The sequence below is a fragment of the Rosa chinensis genome, chromosome 5 (genome assembly GCF_002994745.2).
Source record: "Rosa chinensis cultivar Old Blush chromosome 5, RchiOBHm-V2, whole genome shotgun sequence".
Taxonomy (NCBI): Eukaryota; Viridiplantae; Streptophyta; class Magnoliopsida; order Rosales; family Rosaceae; genus Rosa; species Rosa chinensis.
Window position 1 is genome coordinate 89617253 of NC_037092.1, and position 15549 is coordinate 89632801.

At 38.6% G+C, this 15549-nt stretch overlaps 3 protein-coding genes across 8 annotated transcripts; 2 read left to right on the forward strand and 1 right to left on the reverse strand.

Annotated features, from left to right (window-relative positions):
* The first annotated feature begins 533 nt into the window (after nt 1-533).
* LOC112203449 (YTH domain-containing protein ECT4) lies at nt 534-4557 on the forward strand. 5 transcript variants are annotated; one of them, XM_024344418.2, is made up of 9 exons: nt 534-693; nt 1087-1163; nt 1353-1476; nt 1637-1674; nt 1838-2338; nt 2800-3345; nt 3443-3655; nt 3733-3876; nt 3992-4557. In XM_024344418.2, the coding sequence occupies exons 1-9, from the start codon at nt 657-659 to the stop codon at nt 4223-4225; spliced, it is 1914 nt and encodes a 637-aa protein (XP_024200186.1). In that variant the 5' UTR covers nt 534-656; the 3' UTR covers nt 4226-4557. The 5 variants fall into 5 exon arrangements, with proteins under 5 accessions (XP_024200186.1, XP_024200188.1, XP_024200189.1 ...); XM_024344420.2 differs by having other exon boundaries at nt 3995-4557; XM_024344421.2 differs by having other exon boundaries at nt 538-693; nt 1090-1163.
* An 867-nt stretch (nt 4558-5424) lies between these two features.
* On the forward strand, nt 5425-8837 carry LOC112203450 (2-oxoisovalerate dehydrogenase subunit beta 1, mitochondrial). 2 transcript variants are annotated; one of them, XM_024344422.2, is made up of 13 exons: nt 5426-5691; nt 6093-6204; nt 6316-6351; nt 6454-6513; nt 6591-6648; nt 6744-6841; nt 7287-7376; nt 7475-7543; nt 7670-7756; nt 7930-8025; nt 8109-8186; nt 8317-8403; nt 8510-8837. In XM_024344422.2, exons 1-13 carry the CDS (start codon nt 5513-5515, stop codon nt 8543-8545), a joined length of 1086 nt encoding a protein of 361 aa, XP_024200190.1. In that variant the 5' UTR covers nt 5426-5512; the 3' UTR covers nt 8546-8837. The 2 variants fall into 2 exon arrangements, 1 of the variants encoding a protein (XP_024200190.1); XR_002937628.2 differs by lacking the exon at nt 8510-8837 and having other exon boundaries at nt 5425-5691; nt 8114-8186; nt 8317-8385.
* A 185-nt stretch (nt 8838-9022) lies between these two features.
* Nucleotides 9023-12323, reverse strand: LOC112203451 (TATA-box-binding protein 2). Its single transcript, XM_024344423.2, has 10 exons — nt 12056-12323; nt 11535-11712; nt 10768-10855; nt 10374-10445; nt 10105-10155; nt 9876-9920; nt 9688-9780; nt 9493-9594; nt 9338-9411; nt 9023-9243 (listed from the first exon to the last, which is right to left on the reverse strand). Coding segments are annotated over exons 2-10 (609 nt in total). The 5' UTR covers nt 11618-11712; nt 12056-12323; the 3' UTR covers nt 9023-9242.
* Nucleotides 12324-15549: the final 3226 nt, after the last annotated feature.

Here is a 15549-nt window from a genome sequence, read left to right on the forward strand (position 1 = left end):
TGAACAGTTAAGAATCGATGAACAGTCTTGACAAGTCAAGAAAAAAAACTGGTGGAAACTCATGTCCAATGGCAGTGAACAGTTACTTGACTGGTCGACGTCTTGACTTTTCGACCTTGACATTTCTTAACTACGGGTGAACTTACTCTTAGGATTCAAAGGGCAAGAAAAAAAGCAATACATAATGATAAATACAAAGGAAGCTCGACGTGACAATAATTGAGGTCGGTGTAAGGAAACTAAACCTAGAAAGTAGAAACTAAAAGCAATTGAGAACAAAGACATTTTTATCCTTATGAAATTATAAAGATTGATGTAAAGCTTTTACAAGTCATTGTAGATGTAAATTGTATGGTACAAACAAACAAAAAATGACACTTGTTGCCCAACCACTTGAAAAGTTGAAAGGAAAAAAAAATGGAAAAAATGGAAAAAATATGGGAAGAAAGGATATGTTGTATATTTTGTTTTTATAGTAATTGGGTTTGGAATGCAATAAATGTGGCGGCTAAGCTAATTTTGAATGAATAGGGAGTATATTAAGAGGGAGCGGAGGCCTCCCAAAAACCCCTAAAACCCTTTTCGCCTTTTAAGCTAAGCTAAGCTTGTGGAGGCTGGCCGCTCTTCCCCTCTGACTCCCTTCAATCTCCTCAGCCATGGCTACCGTCGCTTCACTTCCGCCGCCTGCCGATCGTATCCTTGCTCCTTTTTCCTTGTTTACTTGTTTTCTCTTTCGGATCCAGTTGGGCTTGTCCTTTTCTTATTCTCGAAATTCATCTCTGCTTTCGATGTAGCACATATGTACAGATCTAAGATCTGTATCTGGCTAGGGTTTTTAGGGCTTTTCCTTTTGGCTCTCTACTTCAGATATTTTGACTTTTTGTTCTTGGAATGTACTGTTACATATTGGTTTTAGGTTTTCTCTTTTTCATTTCGTCTTAGTTCTATGCTAATCCTTCTGTAGGAGGATGTGAAAATCTCTTTTAATTTGAACTGTGTTGTGTGCTTAGGTTTTATTGTCTTGCTTTCATTCTTCTTTGTGCCGGAGACTGTTGTATCTCCTTGACCCTCTCGATTTTTCCTTAGAAGCTGCAGACTTGCTGCAGAATTTGTCATTGGATTCTCAGGCCACGGACGCCAAAATTTCTGACCCCGCCAAGAAGGTAAATTTTCATTTTCATTTTTACCTATCATTCAATCGAAGGATCAAACCCCGTGCGTGCTCTTATCTCAGGTTGATATAAGAATTGTGTTTAGTTTTCTTTTCAATTTCTTATTCAGAGAGTGGAGAAGGGCTTTATTTTTCATCTTTTTTTTTAGCTTGATTTTGATTATGGTTTCATCATGTGCAGGCCAATGCTGTGACTACTAAGCTCCAGTCAACTGACCGGACTAGGACTACCACCCCATCACTGAAGGATTCAACCATGCCCTATCACCCTAATGGTTATGCCTCTTCTGCCTATTACTATGGAGGTAATTTCGCTGTCATTGGGTATTAGATACGTTGGAATTTCAAAATCAATTATTCATGTTGAAAATTATGCACACCGCGAGGCAGTGGATGCTGTTGGCTCTGTATTCTAGTCATGGCTTTGTTGGTGATGGTCTGGGATTTTTTTTTCTTTTGTGGCAGGATATGGTGGACTTGAGTGGGGCAACAATATGAATTCTGTAAGTTTTTGGGCTTATGTTTGCTTGTTCAGAGACTGATTATTATTTTTTTTTTTCCTGTGTACTTTCTTACTCCTATAATGAGAGTTCTTATTGTAATAATGACTGAGCAGCTCTTCTCTATCCTGACATCATTTTGTGTCATGGTTGTTGAATATTTCAGGTTGTCTATGGTTATGGTTATGCACCCTATAACACATATTCAACAGCAGGGTCTCCAACTGTGGGAAGTGGTCAGCTATATGAACAGCAGTATCAATATCCTCCCTATTTTAAGCAGCTGCCTCCTAAAAGTGGTACACCCTACATGCCTAATTCAGCTGTTCCTTCCAAGGGGGGTGTTTCCACCACTAAGGATGCTGACCAAAAGTCCTCACCGGTAGGAACAGCTAATGGGATATCTAATGGTATTTTGTCCAGTGTGGGGCTGAAGGAAAATAATCTTTCAGACTTCTCCAAATATCAAAACTCATCTCTGAATGTAAAGGGTTCCTATGAGGGATACCCTGATGCAGTTTATGGTTTTGATGGTTTGATGTCTCCCATACCATGGTTAGAAGGGTCAACGTTTTCAAATGGACAGGCTAAGGGGATGACCGGAAATACAGTCAACAGAACTCCGTCTTCTAAGAATCAGATTTCCCGACCAAATTCTCCATACATGGTATGGTAACCTCTTATCATCTTACTTTCATTATGAAAAATGACTTCTTTTCTCTTTTCACTGGCTGTGGCTGAAATAGGTATAGATGGGCTGAGCAATACACGTGATTGATTTTTTGAGCGAATTCAGACTTGTGGTTAAGCTTAATCAATTTTCTATTCTAGATATTAACACACTGCTGAGCAGTGGGTTGATCTTAAGTTCAGATTTTTCCATTTGAATTCTGTTTGGAACTAAATATGTAGCAGTGTTCTTCTTAAAGTTGACCGTACTGAGAAAATATAATTCATCCAAATACATTGCTATCCTTGTCAAATATCTTTTTCTTCTATTTTTCTTTCTTTCTTCTCTCTAAATAGGCTATGTTATTGTAGTGATTTAATGATTGATAGGATGATCAGAATCCAATTGATTGTTCTTTAAGGTGGCCTCTCAAGAATTTCTATTCTATGACCTTGCAGGGTTTGCTGCCAAGGTTGGGGTACGGTTTGGATACAGCTCGTGGACTTAGTGGGATGTATGCCAACGATTTATATGGTCATAACTGGAACACATATGGACTTGGTATGGGGTATGGATCCAATAGTTTTGGTATGGCAAGAAATGGATATGGTTGGACCTCTCTTCAAAACAAGTATAAGTCTAGGGGGCGTGGCAGCACCTTTCGCTATGGTAACCAGGACATAGATGGGCTGGAGGAGTTGAACAAAGGACCTAGAGGTAGGAGTTATAAGGCCGGGGTCAGTGTGGCGTTGAATAAAGCTAATGATGAGAAGGATACAACTAGCACCATTCCAGAGAGGGAGCAGCACTCCGGAGCAGATATCCATGATAATTACTCAGATGCTAAGTTCTTCATTATAAAGTCATATAGTGAGGATGACGTTCATAAGAGTGTTAAGTATAATGTCTGGGCCAGCACACCAAATGGAAACAAGAAACTTAATGCAGCATACCAGGAGGCTCAGGAGAAAGCTAGTGGCTGCCCTGTATTTCTGCTCTTCTCTGTGAGCATTGTGATTTAGTTCTTATGTTGACTTTTTCTCCCACTGATTTCCGTGCTTTGTCTCATTGTTTTTTACCTTCATCTTTTTTTCTCTCTAGGTGAATGCTAGTGGTCAATTCGTTGGCCTAGCGGAGATGGTGGGGCTGGTTGATTTTGACAAGAATGTGGAGTATTGGCAACAAGACAAGTGGACCGGTTGTTTCCCTGTTAAGTGGCACATTGTAAAGGATGTACCCAACAGTTTGCTAAAGCACATTACCCTTGAAAACAATGAAAACAAACCTGTCACAAACAGTAGGGACACTCAAGAGGTATGTCTATCTACTTTTTTTACCATCTTGTTCTTTGTTTCTCTTTTGCAGTATTAAGTTTTAAATTGCTTTTGTAGGTCAAGTTAGAGGAGGGGCTTAAATTGATCAAACTATTCAAGGATCATTCCGGTAAAACATGCCTTTTGGATGATTTTGAGTTCTATGAAGATCGGCAAAAGACAATTGAGGAAGTTAAAGCAAAGCGACAGACTCGGAAGAAGGCAAGATTTTTTCCTTCAGTAATAACCAGTGTATTTGCGTTTATATCTTTGTCCCTTCTATTAATGTTGTTCTCAAGCTAGTTTGACTCTGAGAAATTTGTGTCTGCTAATTCAGAAGGTATTGGAGGAGAAGCCAACTGATGGAAGAAATGATGGGACAGAAGAGGCACTACTCAAATCACCAGAGTCATTGGGAACTGCATTGGATTTGGTTAAGGAACCAACACCAGTTGATCAGAGTGATGAACAAATGAAGCCTTTGGAGAATGGCTCAGTCGCAGAAGCTGGAGATGACCTGAAGGGTCCACAACCAGTTGTTGAAGAGTCTGAGGTGATTGTAACAAAGTAGGTGACAAATGTGTTAGATGGTTGGTTGCTAGCTTGTGCAATGGAGAAGATTTTCTTAGTAGGAGATTCCCCTTGGAGGTTTTGCTGGTTTAGCTTAGCTGCTTTAAATAGAGTATAATTCACAGTAGAAGTGGTGTGTTTGTTAGAGACTTGATGAGGCAGGCTCGTGTTTTCAGAGTCCCACCCGAACCCATCTTATTCTATTATTTGGGGGGTTGGTTTTAACTCTTTGCTAATATCCTGCCTCTCTTTATATGCGGGATAGCATGGTTTGTGTTTTGTAAGAGAAATATAGTGAGTTTGAGATGGTTGCCTGTGCCCTTCTTTTGGTTATCTGTCTCCCTGTGTGCTTCCCTTGTATTAGTTACTAGTTAGCATGGCACATGGCTGTTCTTATATGCGTCTTTGAGCGGACAATTGGAGTGGTTTTTGTTTTTGTTTTTATATGTCAGGTAACAATTGAAGTAAATCATGGCCTTGCTGAGTTATCATTTGTGAGGAAGCCATTGGCTATTAATCCAATTAGTCGTGACATGTGTATTCGAGTGATGATGCATCATGAGGTCAAATGAAGAAGAAGGGTGGGTATCTCCGTTTTGAGAACGTGCTCAGTTGTGAACGCGGTGGTAGATTTTTGCGGGATGAAATCAGCTGTCCTCAATTATACTATCCTCATTCTATTCTCATGTCTCATTCTATTCCCATGCATTCATTGGTGTGCATAGAGACAAAATAGAGATAGTGTATTGGGGACATTTGATTTCATTCCGATTTTCACAGTTGCTTGTTTGCGTATATGTGCACTAGTCTCCACATGGGAGAGACCAAAACTCAATCCGAGAATCATGGTATCCCTCCCAGTACAATTGGCTGGCTGATTCAGAATTGAAGCATGATTTTGCAACATGGTTGTTTATAGGGGTCTATTATCTTAAGGTGATTGTGATGGCAGCTCATGAGAGTACTAGATTAGAACAAGACGGCATTACATGATTGGCGTGTAAAGTGAGGTGGACGTGTTCCAAACTTCCTTTTATGAATGTCATAAAAAAAAAAAATTTAAAAAAAAAAAACTGCCCTTTATGAGCAATTAAGGAATTTTTGTTTGGTTACAAAAGAGGCCAAGGAATTGAAACGCATGTAAAGTGGGGGGTATAATAATAGTAACAAATAATAAATATAATAAATAGGAGACTGATAAGTGATGAGGTGGAACTCAAAACTGCCCAGCATAATCCATATCCAGTTGTAGAAGAAACTGTGTCACTCTTGTTATTGTCAAAGAGAGATGGGGCGCAGCAGTGTAATGAGCAGGAGCAGATTGATGAACTGGGCTTCTCATACGAGGAGGAGCAGAAGCCACCAGTACCAGCAGGCATTCTCAACCTCCTCCGAAACTGGAAAATCACTCAACCTCTACTCTGCCATCAACCAAGCGCTCCACATCGCCTTGGAAACTGATCCACGGTTCTCTCTCTCTCCCTCTTTCTTCTACAATTACAAGTCCCCCCCCCCTTCTCTGCTTCTTCCACTTCTTTTGTGTATTGGGTTCATTTTTCATTCATTCATACCACTTGTTTCATCTGCAATCTGACGACACTTGTGTATATCTCTTTCTTGCTCAAGACTCCTTTCATTGCTCTAGCACACTAGAAAGTTCACTGCTTTGATACCTTTGGCTCTGTAAAGCTCATCAGCTCCATTCTAAAATTAAAGCTTTCCCTTCTGCTTCAATCGACTCACCTCTCCAGATTACAAAACTCAATTCTTACAACACTAATTTGAAATGTGCAATGTCTTTGCATCTAGCATCAATATGCTTTGATTCCTAGATTTGTAATAACATCACTCATTTCATTTCCACTCAGTACTTATGTATTTGGAGAAGATGTGGGCTTCGGTGGGGTCTTCCGTTGTACCACAGGCTTGGCTGATCGCTTTGGTAAAAAAAGGGTTTTCAATACCCCTCTTTGTGAACAGGTATTATTATTATTTTTTTTTATGTCCCAGCTTGGCGCTTTCTTATAAAAGCAAGGAGCAAGGAGCAAGGTGCAGTTCATAATCTTCATTTTTACTTTTGTTTGCGCCCAGGGCATTGTAGGATTTGGTATTGGTCTTGCTGCTATGGTATGTTTCAGGATCTCAGTATTGTGCATGACACTTCAATTGTGCTTCTTATCTGATACCTATGAGCCTCATTAATTCTTGGTTTCATCTCATCTCTCATAGGGCAACCGAGCTGTTGCAGAAATCCAATTTGCAGATTATATTTTTCCCGCTTTTGATCAGGCATGAATCACTTCCTATACTAGGTTCTACCATATTCACTCACATTGATGACTAATTGAGTGACTCTAACTCTGCAGATTGTCAATGAAGCTGCAAAATTCAGATACCGTAGTGGAAACCAATTTAACTGTGGAGGTGAAAACTTTACTCATTTCATTGCTTTGAAGCTTACTTCTTCCCCCAGCCCCCTTGTAGTTCATGATCAATCAGTTCCTTGTATAACTTCTTAGGCTTAACCATAAGAGCGCCCTATGGAGCTGTAGGCCATGGTGGACATTACCACTCACAATCTCCTGAAGCTTTTTTCTGTCATGCTCCTGGTATCAAAGTAAGTCTCATCCTATTGACATATTTTTGCGTGATATTTAGGGTTTGACTGAGTGATCACATGCATTTTCCCACAAGTAGACAACTCAACTAATTGAAATCATGAGATTGTACATTTCAACAGTAACATCTTAAATGTATCCAGCTGCACAAATGGTATTGTTGTCATTGCTTTTTTTTTTTCTGTATTAAGTCATGAACTTAACATTATTCACTAAATTGAAAAGTTTTATCGAACACTAAAAGTTATTTTGAGCCTATCAACTTGGGATTTAAACTGGCAGTAGTACCATCAGCCTCTTTAGTTGAAAATAATTTCTGTGTAGCCAAATGCTGTGAGGTTTACTAGAGGATAAAGGATTTTTTATGCTTCTTTCTTTCTTGCTTTAGTAAGTTCTAAGGTTGTTGCAGCATTATTAGATATCTGAAAAGTACTTTTGATATAGGTGGTCATTCCTAGAAGCCCACGACAAGCAAAAGGCTTATTGCTTTCCTGTATACGCGATCCAAACCCTGTTGTGTTTTTTGAACCAAAGGTAGTATGTGATTCTAGAATAAGCTTGTTGATCCATTAGAGAATGTTAAGTTTGGTAAAAAGTTGCAATCTGAAACTGTGCAAATATCTTGGGTTCAGTGGTTATACAGATTATCAGTAGAAGAGGTTCCTGAGCATGATTTCATGTTGCCATTATCAGAGGCCGAGGTACATATTTAGTTCCATCGTAGTCCAAATATCTAATTTTGAAGAAGAAAATGATAACTGCATTTGTGGTTTTAATATTATCAAGGAATTTCATAGCTAAAAGAAAATTGAAACTGTGTTACTCAGGTAATACGAGAGGGCAATGATATAACACTTGTTGGGTGGGGAGCTCAACTATCTGTAATGGAACAGGCCTGTCTAGATGCTGAAAAAGTAAGTTTTCCTCACTGCTACGAAGTAGTGTTCCCTTTTGTCATCACTATACTATTTGATCATAATGTTTGAGTTGTATGGGATGGTTCATGTAACTGTAAAGACCAAAATTTCTCTCATTCTTTGTACTCTTAGACTATATAAAAGTCATTTGACTATTGAGAAAATTTCAGGATGGAATTTCATGTGAACTGATAGACCTGCGTACTCTGATACCTTGGGATAAGGACACAGTAGAGGCTTCTGTCAAAAAGACTGGAAGGCTTCTTGTAAGTGTAATAATAATACAGAAAACACTTCATGAAAATGGGTTTGTGTTGTATTGGTGAATAATCCAATGCCATATCTGTAGATTAGTCATGAAGCTCCAGTTACGGGAGGATTTGGTGCCGAAATAGCAGCTTCAATTGTTGAAAGTTGCTTCTTGAGGGTAAGCGCAAACCTGAGACACTCTCATGTTTAGGTGTTTCTATCTAGATATTTGCTTGTTATGGTGTTGGAAGGAGGCAGCTGATACCTTGGTCTTTGAACTAATCATTAACACAAAATGGATTGTGCAGTTAGAAGCACCAGTCTCAAGAGTATGTGGTCTGGATACCCCCTTCCCTCTTGTGTTTGAACCTTTCTATATGCCCACAAAGAACAAGGTTAGTTATCTGAACCTTTTCAATATTTTCTTGTGGTACTTCTGGTGACGTACCTCCGCTTATGAGGAGTTCTCTCTCTCTCTCTCTCTCTTATTGTTTGATGCAGATATTGGACGCAATTAAAACAACTGTAAATTACTAGTACTGTAGAATTGCAAGCTTGCTGCTGTCTCTCTCTTCCTAGGCTAGGGGTTATTGCTGCATAATCGTCTTGCAAATAAAATAAGATGGGAGTACCCCTTGCGGCCTTGGCTAATGATATTCTCCAATAAAGCGCACAATGTCTTTACCAAGATTAGACGATACGAGCAAGACTGCACGTAAACTATCCATTGATTCCTTATATACTCAATTGATTGGTTACTCAGTTTTATGTCCAAACTGGAATTAGTTTATCTTATTATTTTTTACCAATCTTAAAAAACAATTGAGCACACCTACCCTGACAAAACTGTCTTCAAAGATCCTGAACTACTTGAATATTGTTGGGAGTCAAAAGATTTAAATCAGTTTTCGCATAAAACATGTGCTTTTTCCATTCCAATAGGTGAAGGCACAAGATTGTTACAAACGACCGGTTAAGGAACATGATTAATGATAATGCTCAGTTCTCTTTCAATTGGGTTAAACCAGTTCCTTTTTTCCCTTTGTATTGATATGACAACAAAACAAGGAACGGAATAACGAGTCTCTATTTTTCTTTCATTGACTAATCAAACAATGCACAATCTACTTATTTACAATCCAATTCAACCCCTGTGCATTCCATTTCCACATTTCCATACATCTTGGAAGACCTTCCTGAAACACAATTGTACCTTGGTTCTTCCCAATACTAATCTGCGGTCAATTGAAACAAGGCACAGGTTGAGAACATTATTGGAAAGAAGACAACAAAACACACACAACTGAGCAGTTATATAAGTAGCCATACCACTGCTGATTTTTCCTGAATTCTGTAAGAACTGGGTATATGTTCTCAAAGGCTTCGTATGTCTCACCTCTTACCTGAAGAATGGAAAATATAATGCTTAATACCAAAAATAATAATAATAAATTGAAAACAAAAGCAACCTTGCAAAATATCACCTTTGCTCCCGTGAGAACAATTTTTCCAGACACAAAGATAAGAAGCACAATCTTTGGTTGTTTCATTCGATAAATCAAGCCAGGGAACAGCTCTGGTTCATACTGATAACCAGAATTAAAACAGATTCAGTAAACAGTTCGTTTCAAAATTAGATATCCAACAGCGACCACATCAAGACACAAAGGTATACTCACACTTGAGAAGGCACCATGGGAATATGCCAGACCTTCAAGTCTTATGGGGAATTTAACATCACAAGAACCAACTATGTTCTGGATTTTAAAGTCCTGTGCCACAAAAATAATCAAAATTGGCAATTAAGTGTTACTAGAGAGAAAAAAAGAGATAGATAGAGAGAGAGAGAGAGAGAGAGAGAGAGTACCTTGAACTTGGCAGGAAAACCAAGTTTCTGAATGATTCGAGCATACTGAGGAACAGAGATAATGTGTTACTAGAGATTAAAAAATAAATAAATAACAGCATCTAGAGATGAAACATATCATTCTGAATTTATTAGAGGGTACATACTGCCCCAGTCTATTGGACAACCAAACATCCTCTATGTTTGTACCTATAGGGTGGATGTGAAAATTAGAAAATAATCAAAGTACCTTCCGTGCTGCCAATTTAGATTGTACTTCACTCTTAGCTCCTGTACAAACCTAAACCAACAGATAAAAAAGCAAATTAGCTAGAAACATGATTACTCCTCTAAACATCATTCTTACAAGAATCCAGTAAAAAATGTGGATAACAAAGGTAAATAAAATGAGAGAGAGAGAGAGAGAGAGAGAGAGACCAAAACACTGCACATATCAACACATGATTGGTATTCGGTTGAAAAAGAAACAGAAGTGCTTAGCTGGAACTTCAGACTTACCATTTTACCAGATGCAAATATCAGTGCAGTAGTTTTCGGTTCTCTTATTCTCATAATCACAGCTGCAAAACGCTGCAAGAGGACTATGATTATAATGTGATGATGCCGTATAATTATTGAAAATGAAATTTATTTTCGTGTACACAAGGCTATAATAGCAATTTTTTTAAAAACAAAATCTACGCAGCAGGAAATTTATTTTTTCTGGTCAAGGCTATAATAGCAACTTCTAGCAACCACAAAATAAAAATAATAATGTCAACTAAACTAACAGGCGATGCTGTTTCAGAGTCCAGATGCACCGAAAGGAATCACAAAAACAATATGAACATATCCATCATAGTTCTGAAATAAGAGAGAGGGGGAGAGAGCTATGCTCAACAACATCACATGCCTTGGGATTGTATTCTGCATTACGAGCTTGCAACGCAATGGCCTTAAGATCCAATTTGCAGTCCAAATTGACTGTGGACACAATATTCCTGAAAGCACAAACAACACATTAGCGATTTATTTGGTGTTGCAGATTCAGCTTGTTGAGAACTCATAAAGCAATACTCTCAGTTTCGGTTTTGCGTCAAGTGGTAACATTTCATTTGGTAACACATAACAGACAAAGCAAACTCCAACTTAGGAGCAGATAATCCAATTTAAGTGAAATGCTTAATAGTTTCTGGTCATCTCTAAGTAAACAGCACCTACACTAACAAACTAATCATAAAAGATGTAGCATACAGCAAAACCCAATCATGTAAATTGAATTGAATGGCTCCATTAAAAGGACAACCGCATAAGCAATTTACAGACAAACGAGGCCCAAAAAGAAGAAATATATTTGCAACACTATCAGAACCAGTCAGTTTGTCTGGTGTAGCCAGAATTCTTAATACACAACTGAAGTAAGCAGCCATATCACAAACTGTGTTGATCGATCACAAAACAATCAATGACCCACATTTTGATTCAAATATAGCTTAAGCCCCACATGTGAGATAACTGCAGACAATTTATGACTGATAAATGTTCACAGGAGTATACAAATATAAAACATGTTTCAAAAAGTACCAGTTTTCACTGAATATAGAAATCCAGTAACATGTGAAGCAAACATGTACAAGTTAAAAGAGTAAAAAAGACTTGAGAAGGATTTGAGGTACTGACTGAAGAGTAGGGACGATCCCAGAAGGATGTTGCTTCAGATCTACAGGTTGGCTTCCGCTGCCCTCCAACCCTGGTTCTGCCATTCCCTCCCCTTCTTCCTTTTCTTTCTTTAGTTATTCTAGTCAAGACCTTGCGCTTCCGCTCTCTCTCTCTCTCTCTCTCTCTCTCTCTCTAGTCTCTATACACACGAACACCCACCATCCATCATAAACATAAATTCAAAACAAACACACATAAACACGAATAGAGGATCATTAAACAAGTTCAGAAACACTCTTTCAGATCTTTTACCCTCTATTCAGTTGCAATTAAAACATAAAGATTTAATCTTTGCTTCTTTCTTGCTTTATCAAAATCGAAAAGTCCAGAACACGAAATCTTTCAGGTTGAAGAAAACAATCAGATGAGCTGGTTTTGTGGGTTATTGATTAGGGTTTAAATTATCCGTAATAATATGAGAAGGGGTTATAATTGTCAAGAGTTATTTTAAGATTGAATCAAGCATGAAACAGAGATCGGACCTTGAAAGAGGTTGCACAGATCTGCGGCGATTTAAATTTGGGGAGAATCGAACGGGAAATAGGGTAATGGGAGGAGCGGGAAGATTTTGAATTTGGATGTGTTTTATATAAGAGAGAAAAGAGAGGACCAGAGATTTGTAATGGGGAGCTTAAAAAGAGAGATAGAAGAGGATCTGATGAGAGAAGGGAAAGAGAAGAGAAGGAGAGGAGAGCGTTTTGTGTTTGGTTGTTGGGAAAGATCTGGGAGCTTATGGAGGCCGCCTCCCTTCTTACCCTCGCCTCCCTTATATACTGCCCCGATTTTACCCTCTCCCTACCCCTTAATTCAGCCGACCCCCGAGGTTACTCCTGGAATTTCATACGGATCTGCTACGATGACACAGCAATTTCATCAACGCCCTATACAAACCCGCCACGTCTCAGATTCCCTTTTTCTTTTCGGTGGCTGACTGTAAACTCACTGGCGCGTTATAATCAAGCGCGTGCTATCCACACAAACAATATTCCTACTCTAAATTTACATTGGTGCCCCAACAAGATTCGCTGGCTTGAGAGGTGCCTCTCATGTTTAGAATTTAGATTCATTGGGTGAGTCATGAGTGTGTGTGAAAAAGACTTTCCTCCGGAGAGCCTCTCCTTACAAATTGGTCACCGTATTCATGCTTTTAGAGCAAGTCTACCCATAGTCAAGAAATGTTAAAACGTCGACCAATCAAGAAACTGTTCACTACCACTGGACATTGATTTCCACCCGTTCTGTTTCTTGACCAATCAGTTTTACTGTTCATTAAATTTTTTTTATTTTTTTATAATTGGAAAATTGAAATAGAATTGATGTAAAAAGATGGTAATAATGGAGATTTATGGATAATTAATGTCATAATTGTGATTGTTATAGCTTTTCGAATCGATTTTATTTTCAAAACGAACGTTATTTAGGGGGGTCTCGAAAATTGACTTTTTATACATAAATAATTTGAAAAAACTTTCTTCATGAAAGTTATAGAGATCGTCGATACGAGTTCGTGCATGTGTGGAACGCAAAAATCGGAGTTAGTTTGAATTAGTTATGAATTTTTGAAAATTTTCTATAAATTGCAAAAATTTATGGTCCTTTTTCATAAAGACAGATTTTTCCTCTTTTCTTCACTTTCACCCCTGAAACTCTCTCTTCTCTCTCCTCCGCGTCTCCTCAGACCCGCAGGGTCCCAACCGACCCGACCCCAGTTTTCCAACGCCATACAGGCTCACCTCGGCTCGCTCGTCCTCCCCACGGTGGTGCCTCACCTCACCACGCAGCCCAGAAGGAGATTGAAGGCCTCCCACATCCGTGCGACATGACCCGACAGGAATTCCAGTTTTCCGGCATCCTTTCGGGAACTATGGCAGACGCAGTTTGCTCGCTGGCGCTTCCTCATTCGTCTGTGTCCTCCACGCTTCCTCTCCTCCTCGTCTCTCTCTGCGTGTCCGTGGTTGACGTCAGCCACGTTTTCTTCTGGGCCGAGCTAGCAATCGGCGAGCCTGGTTAGGAAATATGTCAAGGCTTTGCCTTTTTTCTTGGCCTCGGTCAAGGAAAGCCAAACCTTGGCTGGGCAAGATTGGGCTGGTGGAGGGATGATTTTTCCCTTGCCCGGTCAACACATCATCAATCCTTGCTAGTGCCCGGTCAAAACTACACTGGTGAACTTGGCCTAGGGGAGTTTAGACTGCTCCCAAAAAGTATAAATTCATTTTTTTGACTTTGTCAAGGGGAACCCAAAGGCTTCCTAAGCCCAAGATAAATCCCTTCGGCACATGTGAAATGCTTCAACTGTGCATTGCAGCACAGTGCTTGGCCACTTTGACAGCTTTGGGGTTCGAACCTAGGTTGGGGAACACACTCAACTAGACAAGAACCATTAGGCCACTAGCAGTGGTTAAAAAGTTTAAATTCATAAACGAATGGGAAACATTAGAAGCAGACCTAGTTTCAACGCCAACATCTTTAACTCTTTCGCTTCTTTATTAGTTGATATTAAAATTTCATCATAGATAATTTTGTTATTACATGTGTTTTATGAATTTGATTTTCTATTACTAAGTCATTCATAATTCAATCTTAGTTCTCAATTGCACAAATAATATACATATCTGATTGGAATACATTCTTCTACGTATTGTACTATGAAATAAATTTATTGCAAGTTCGTAAACGTACAATTTAAACTTTAGCCCAGAGTCATTAAATATACTGAAAATCTCAATTGGCATGAACTTACTCAACTTTGAAATCCTTAATCCTCAAGGCCTTTTTTGGTTTGCAAAACAAAATTCTCGGAGAAGTTATTACTTTGCTATTACCATGAAAATGTGATAAAAATATTTTGAGTAGTATTTAGATCATATGTTAGGAAATTATCAAAATTTGGGATAATATATATACCAGATTTGCTCACCTAAGGGACAGTTTTAAGGGACTGTGAGGGACAAATGCATCTTAACCACATGTATTAAATATAAAAGCAGAAATTATAATAACTTAAAACTGTGCATTTATTTTCAGCCATCAGATTCACTTGTCCCTCACAGTCCCTTAAAAACTGTCCCTTAGGTGAGCAGGCCTTATATATATATTTTTCTTTCTGAAAAGTGGAATAATCTTACAACCTAGAACCTCTCAAACAACCTACATTCAAGGAATCAAAAAAGAAAAGCTTGAGATGCAGTAAAGGGAAGGGAATTATTCCACGCTTGAGCAGAACATTGATGACCGGTTTTCGCATTAGCATCTGCTTGGAAGTTGGCTTCTCTTTTGATATGCTTGATGGAGACAATTTGTAGATTTACTAGATTACTTGCCAACCGCTTGACATCATGAAGAGCTGATTTTATACTCCGAGGAACTTGAATGGTGCCAGAGATATTGTCTATTAAAACTTTGGATCCGTGTATAGCCATGTAACAAAGCTGCATGCAAACCTGCTCTTAAAGACAATCCTTCTGCTAGAAGAACATCAGCATAGTTTAACTATTTACAGGCTGCTAGATTAATAGGTAAACATTCGATCTGCATTTCTGAACACAAAACCTCCATCTGCACTTGAAAGGGATAACACTGAACCATCGAAATTCAGTTTGATACATCCCTCCTTAAAAGGATACCATTTAATTAGATGAGGAGCAGATGATTTCTTAATAGGATTATGATTGATATAGTTTTGATAAGATGAAGCTGCAACATAAAAAATACGATTTGGAACAAAAGGTTTATGCCTCAAAATATTATCATTTATTGCCTTCCAGATAAAGTAGGCTGTATTAATTTAAGGCTATGCTGAAAGGATTAGCATCCTGAGAAGGAATAGTAGATATAAATTCTAACCAATCAATGAAGGAATGATGCCAATATTGAGGTTGGAGATTAGGATAAAGAGAATACCAAATTTGCTTGTAAGATGGCAGTCAAAAAAACAGGTGGTCTATATTTTCAGCAGTGGAGTCAAACAGAGGGCAAT

Bases quoted from the DNA above. Each gene is read 5' to 3' on its own strand.
- LOC112203449 (XM_040506565.1), top strand. From the start codon at position 657: ATGGCTACCGTCGCTTCACTTCCGCCGCCTGCCGATC. The intron at 1,477-1,636 runs GTAATTTCGCTG...CTTTTGTGGCAG, and splicing joins TTCTGCCTATTACTATGGAG to GATATGGTGGACTTGAGTGG. The intron at 1,675-1,837 runs GTAAGTTTTTGG...TGAATATTTCAG, and splicing joins GGGGCAACAATATGAATTCT to GTTGTCTATGGTTATGGTTA.
- LOC112203451 (XM_024344423.2), bottom strand. From the start codon at position 11,617: ATGGCAGAACCAGGGTTGGAGGGCAGCGGAAGCCAACCTGTAGATCTG. The intron at 9,921-10,104 runs GTACTTTGATTA...TCTGTTCCTCAG, and splicing joins CTAAATTGGCAGCACGGAAG to TATGCTCGAATCATTCAGAA. The intron at 9,595-9,687 runs GTGAGTATACCT...TCTGGTTATCAG, and splicing joins CCCATGGTGCCTTCTCAAGT to TATGAACCAGAGCTGTTCCC.
- LOC112203450 (XM_024344422.2), top strand. From the start codon at position 5,513: ATGGGGCGCAGCAGTGTAATGAGCAGGAGCAGATTGATGAACTGGGCT. The intron at 6,842-7,286 runs GTAAGTCTCATC...CTTTTGATATAG, and splicing joins GTCATGCTCCTGGTATCAAA to GTGGTCATTCCTAGAAGCCC. The intron at 8,187-8,316 runs GTAAGCGCAAAC...TGGATTGTGCAG, and splicing joins TTGAAAGTTGCTTCTTGAGG to TTAGAAGCACCAGTCTCAAG.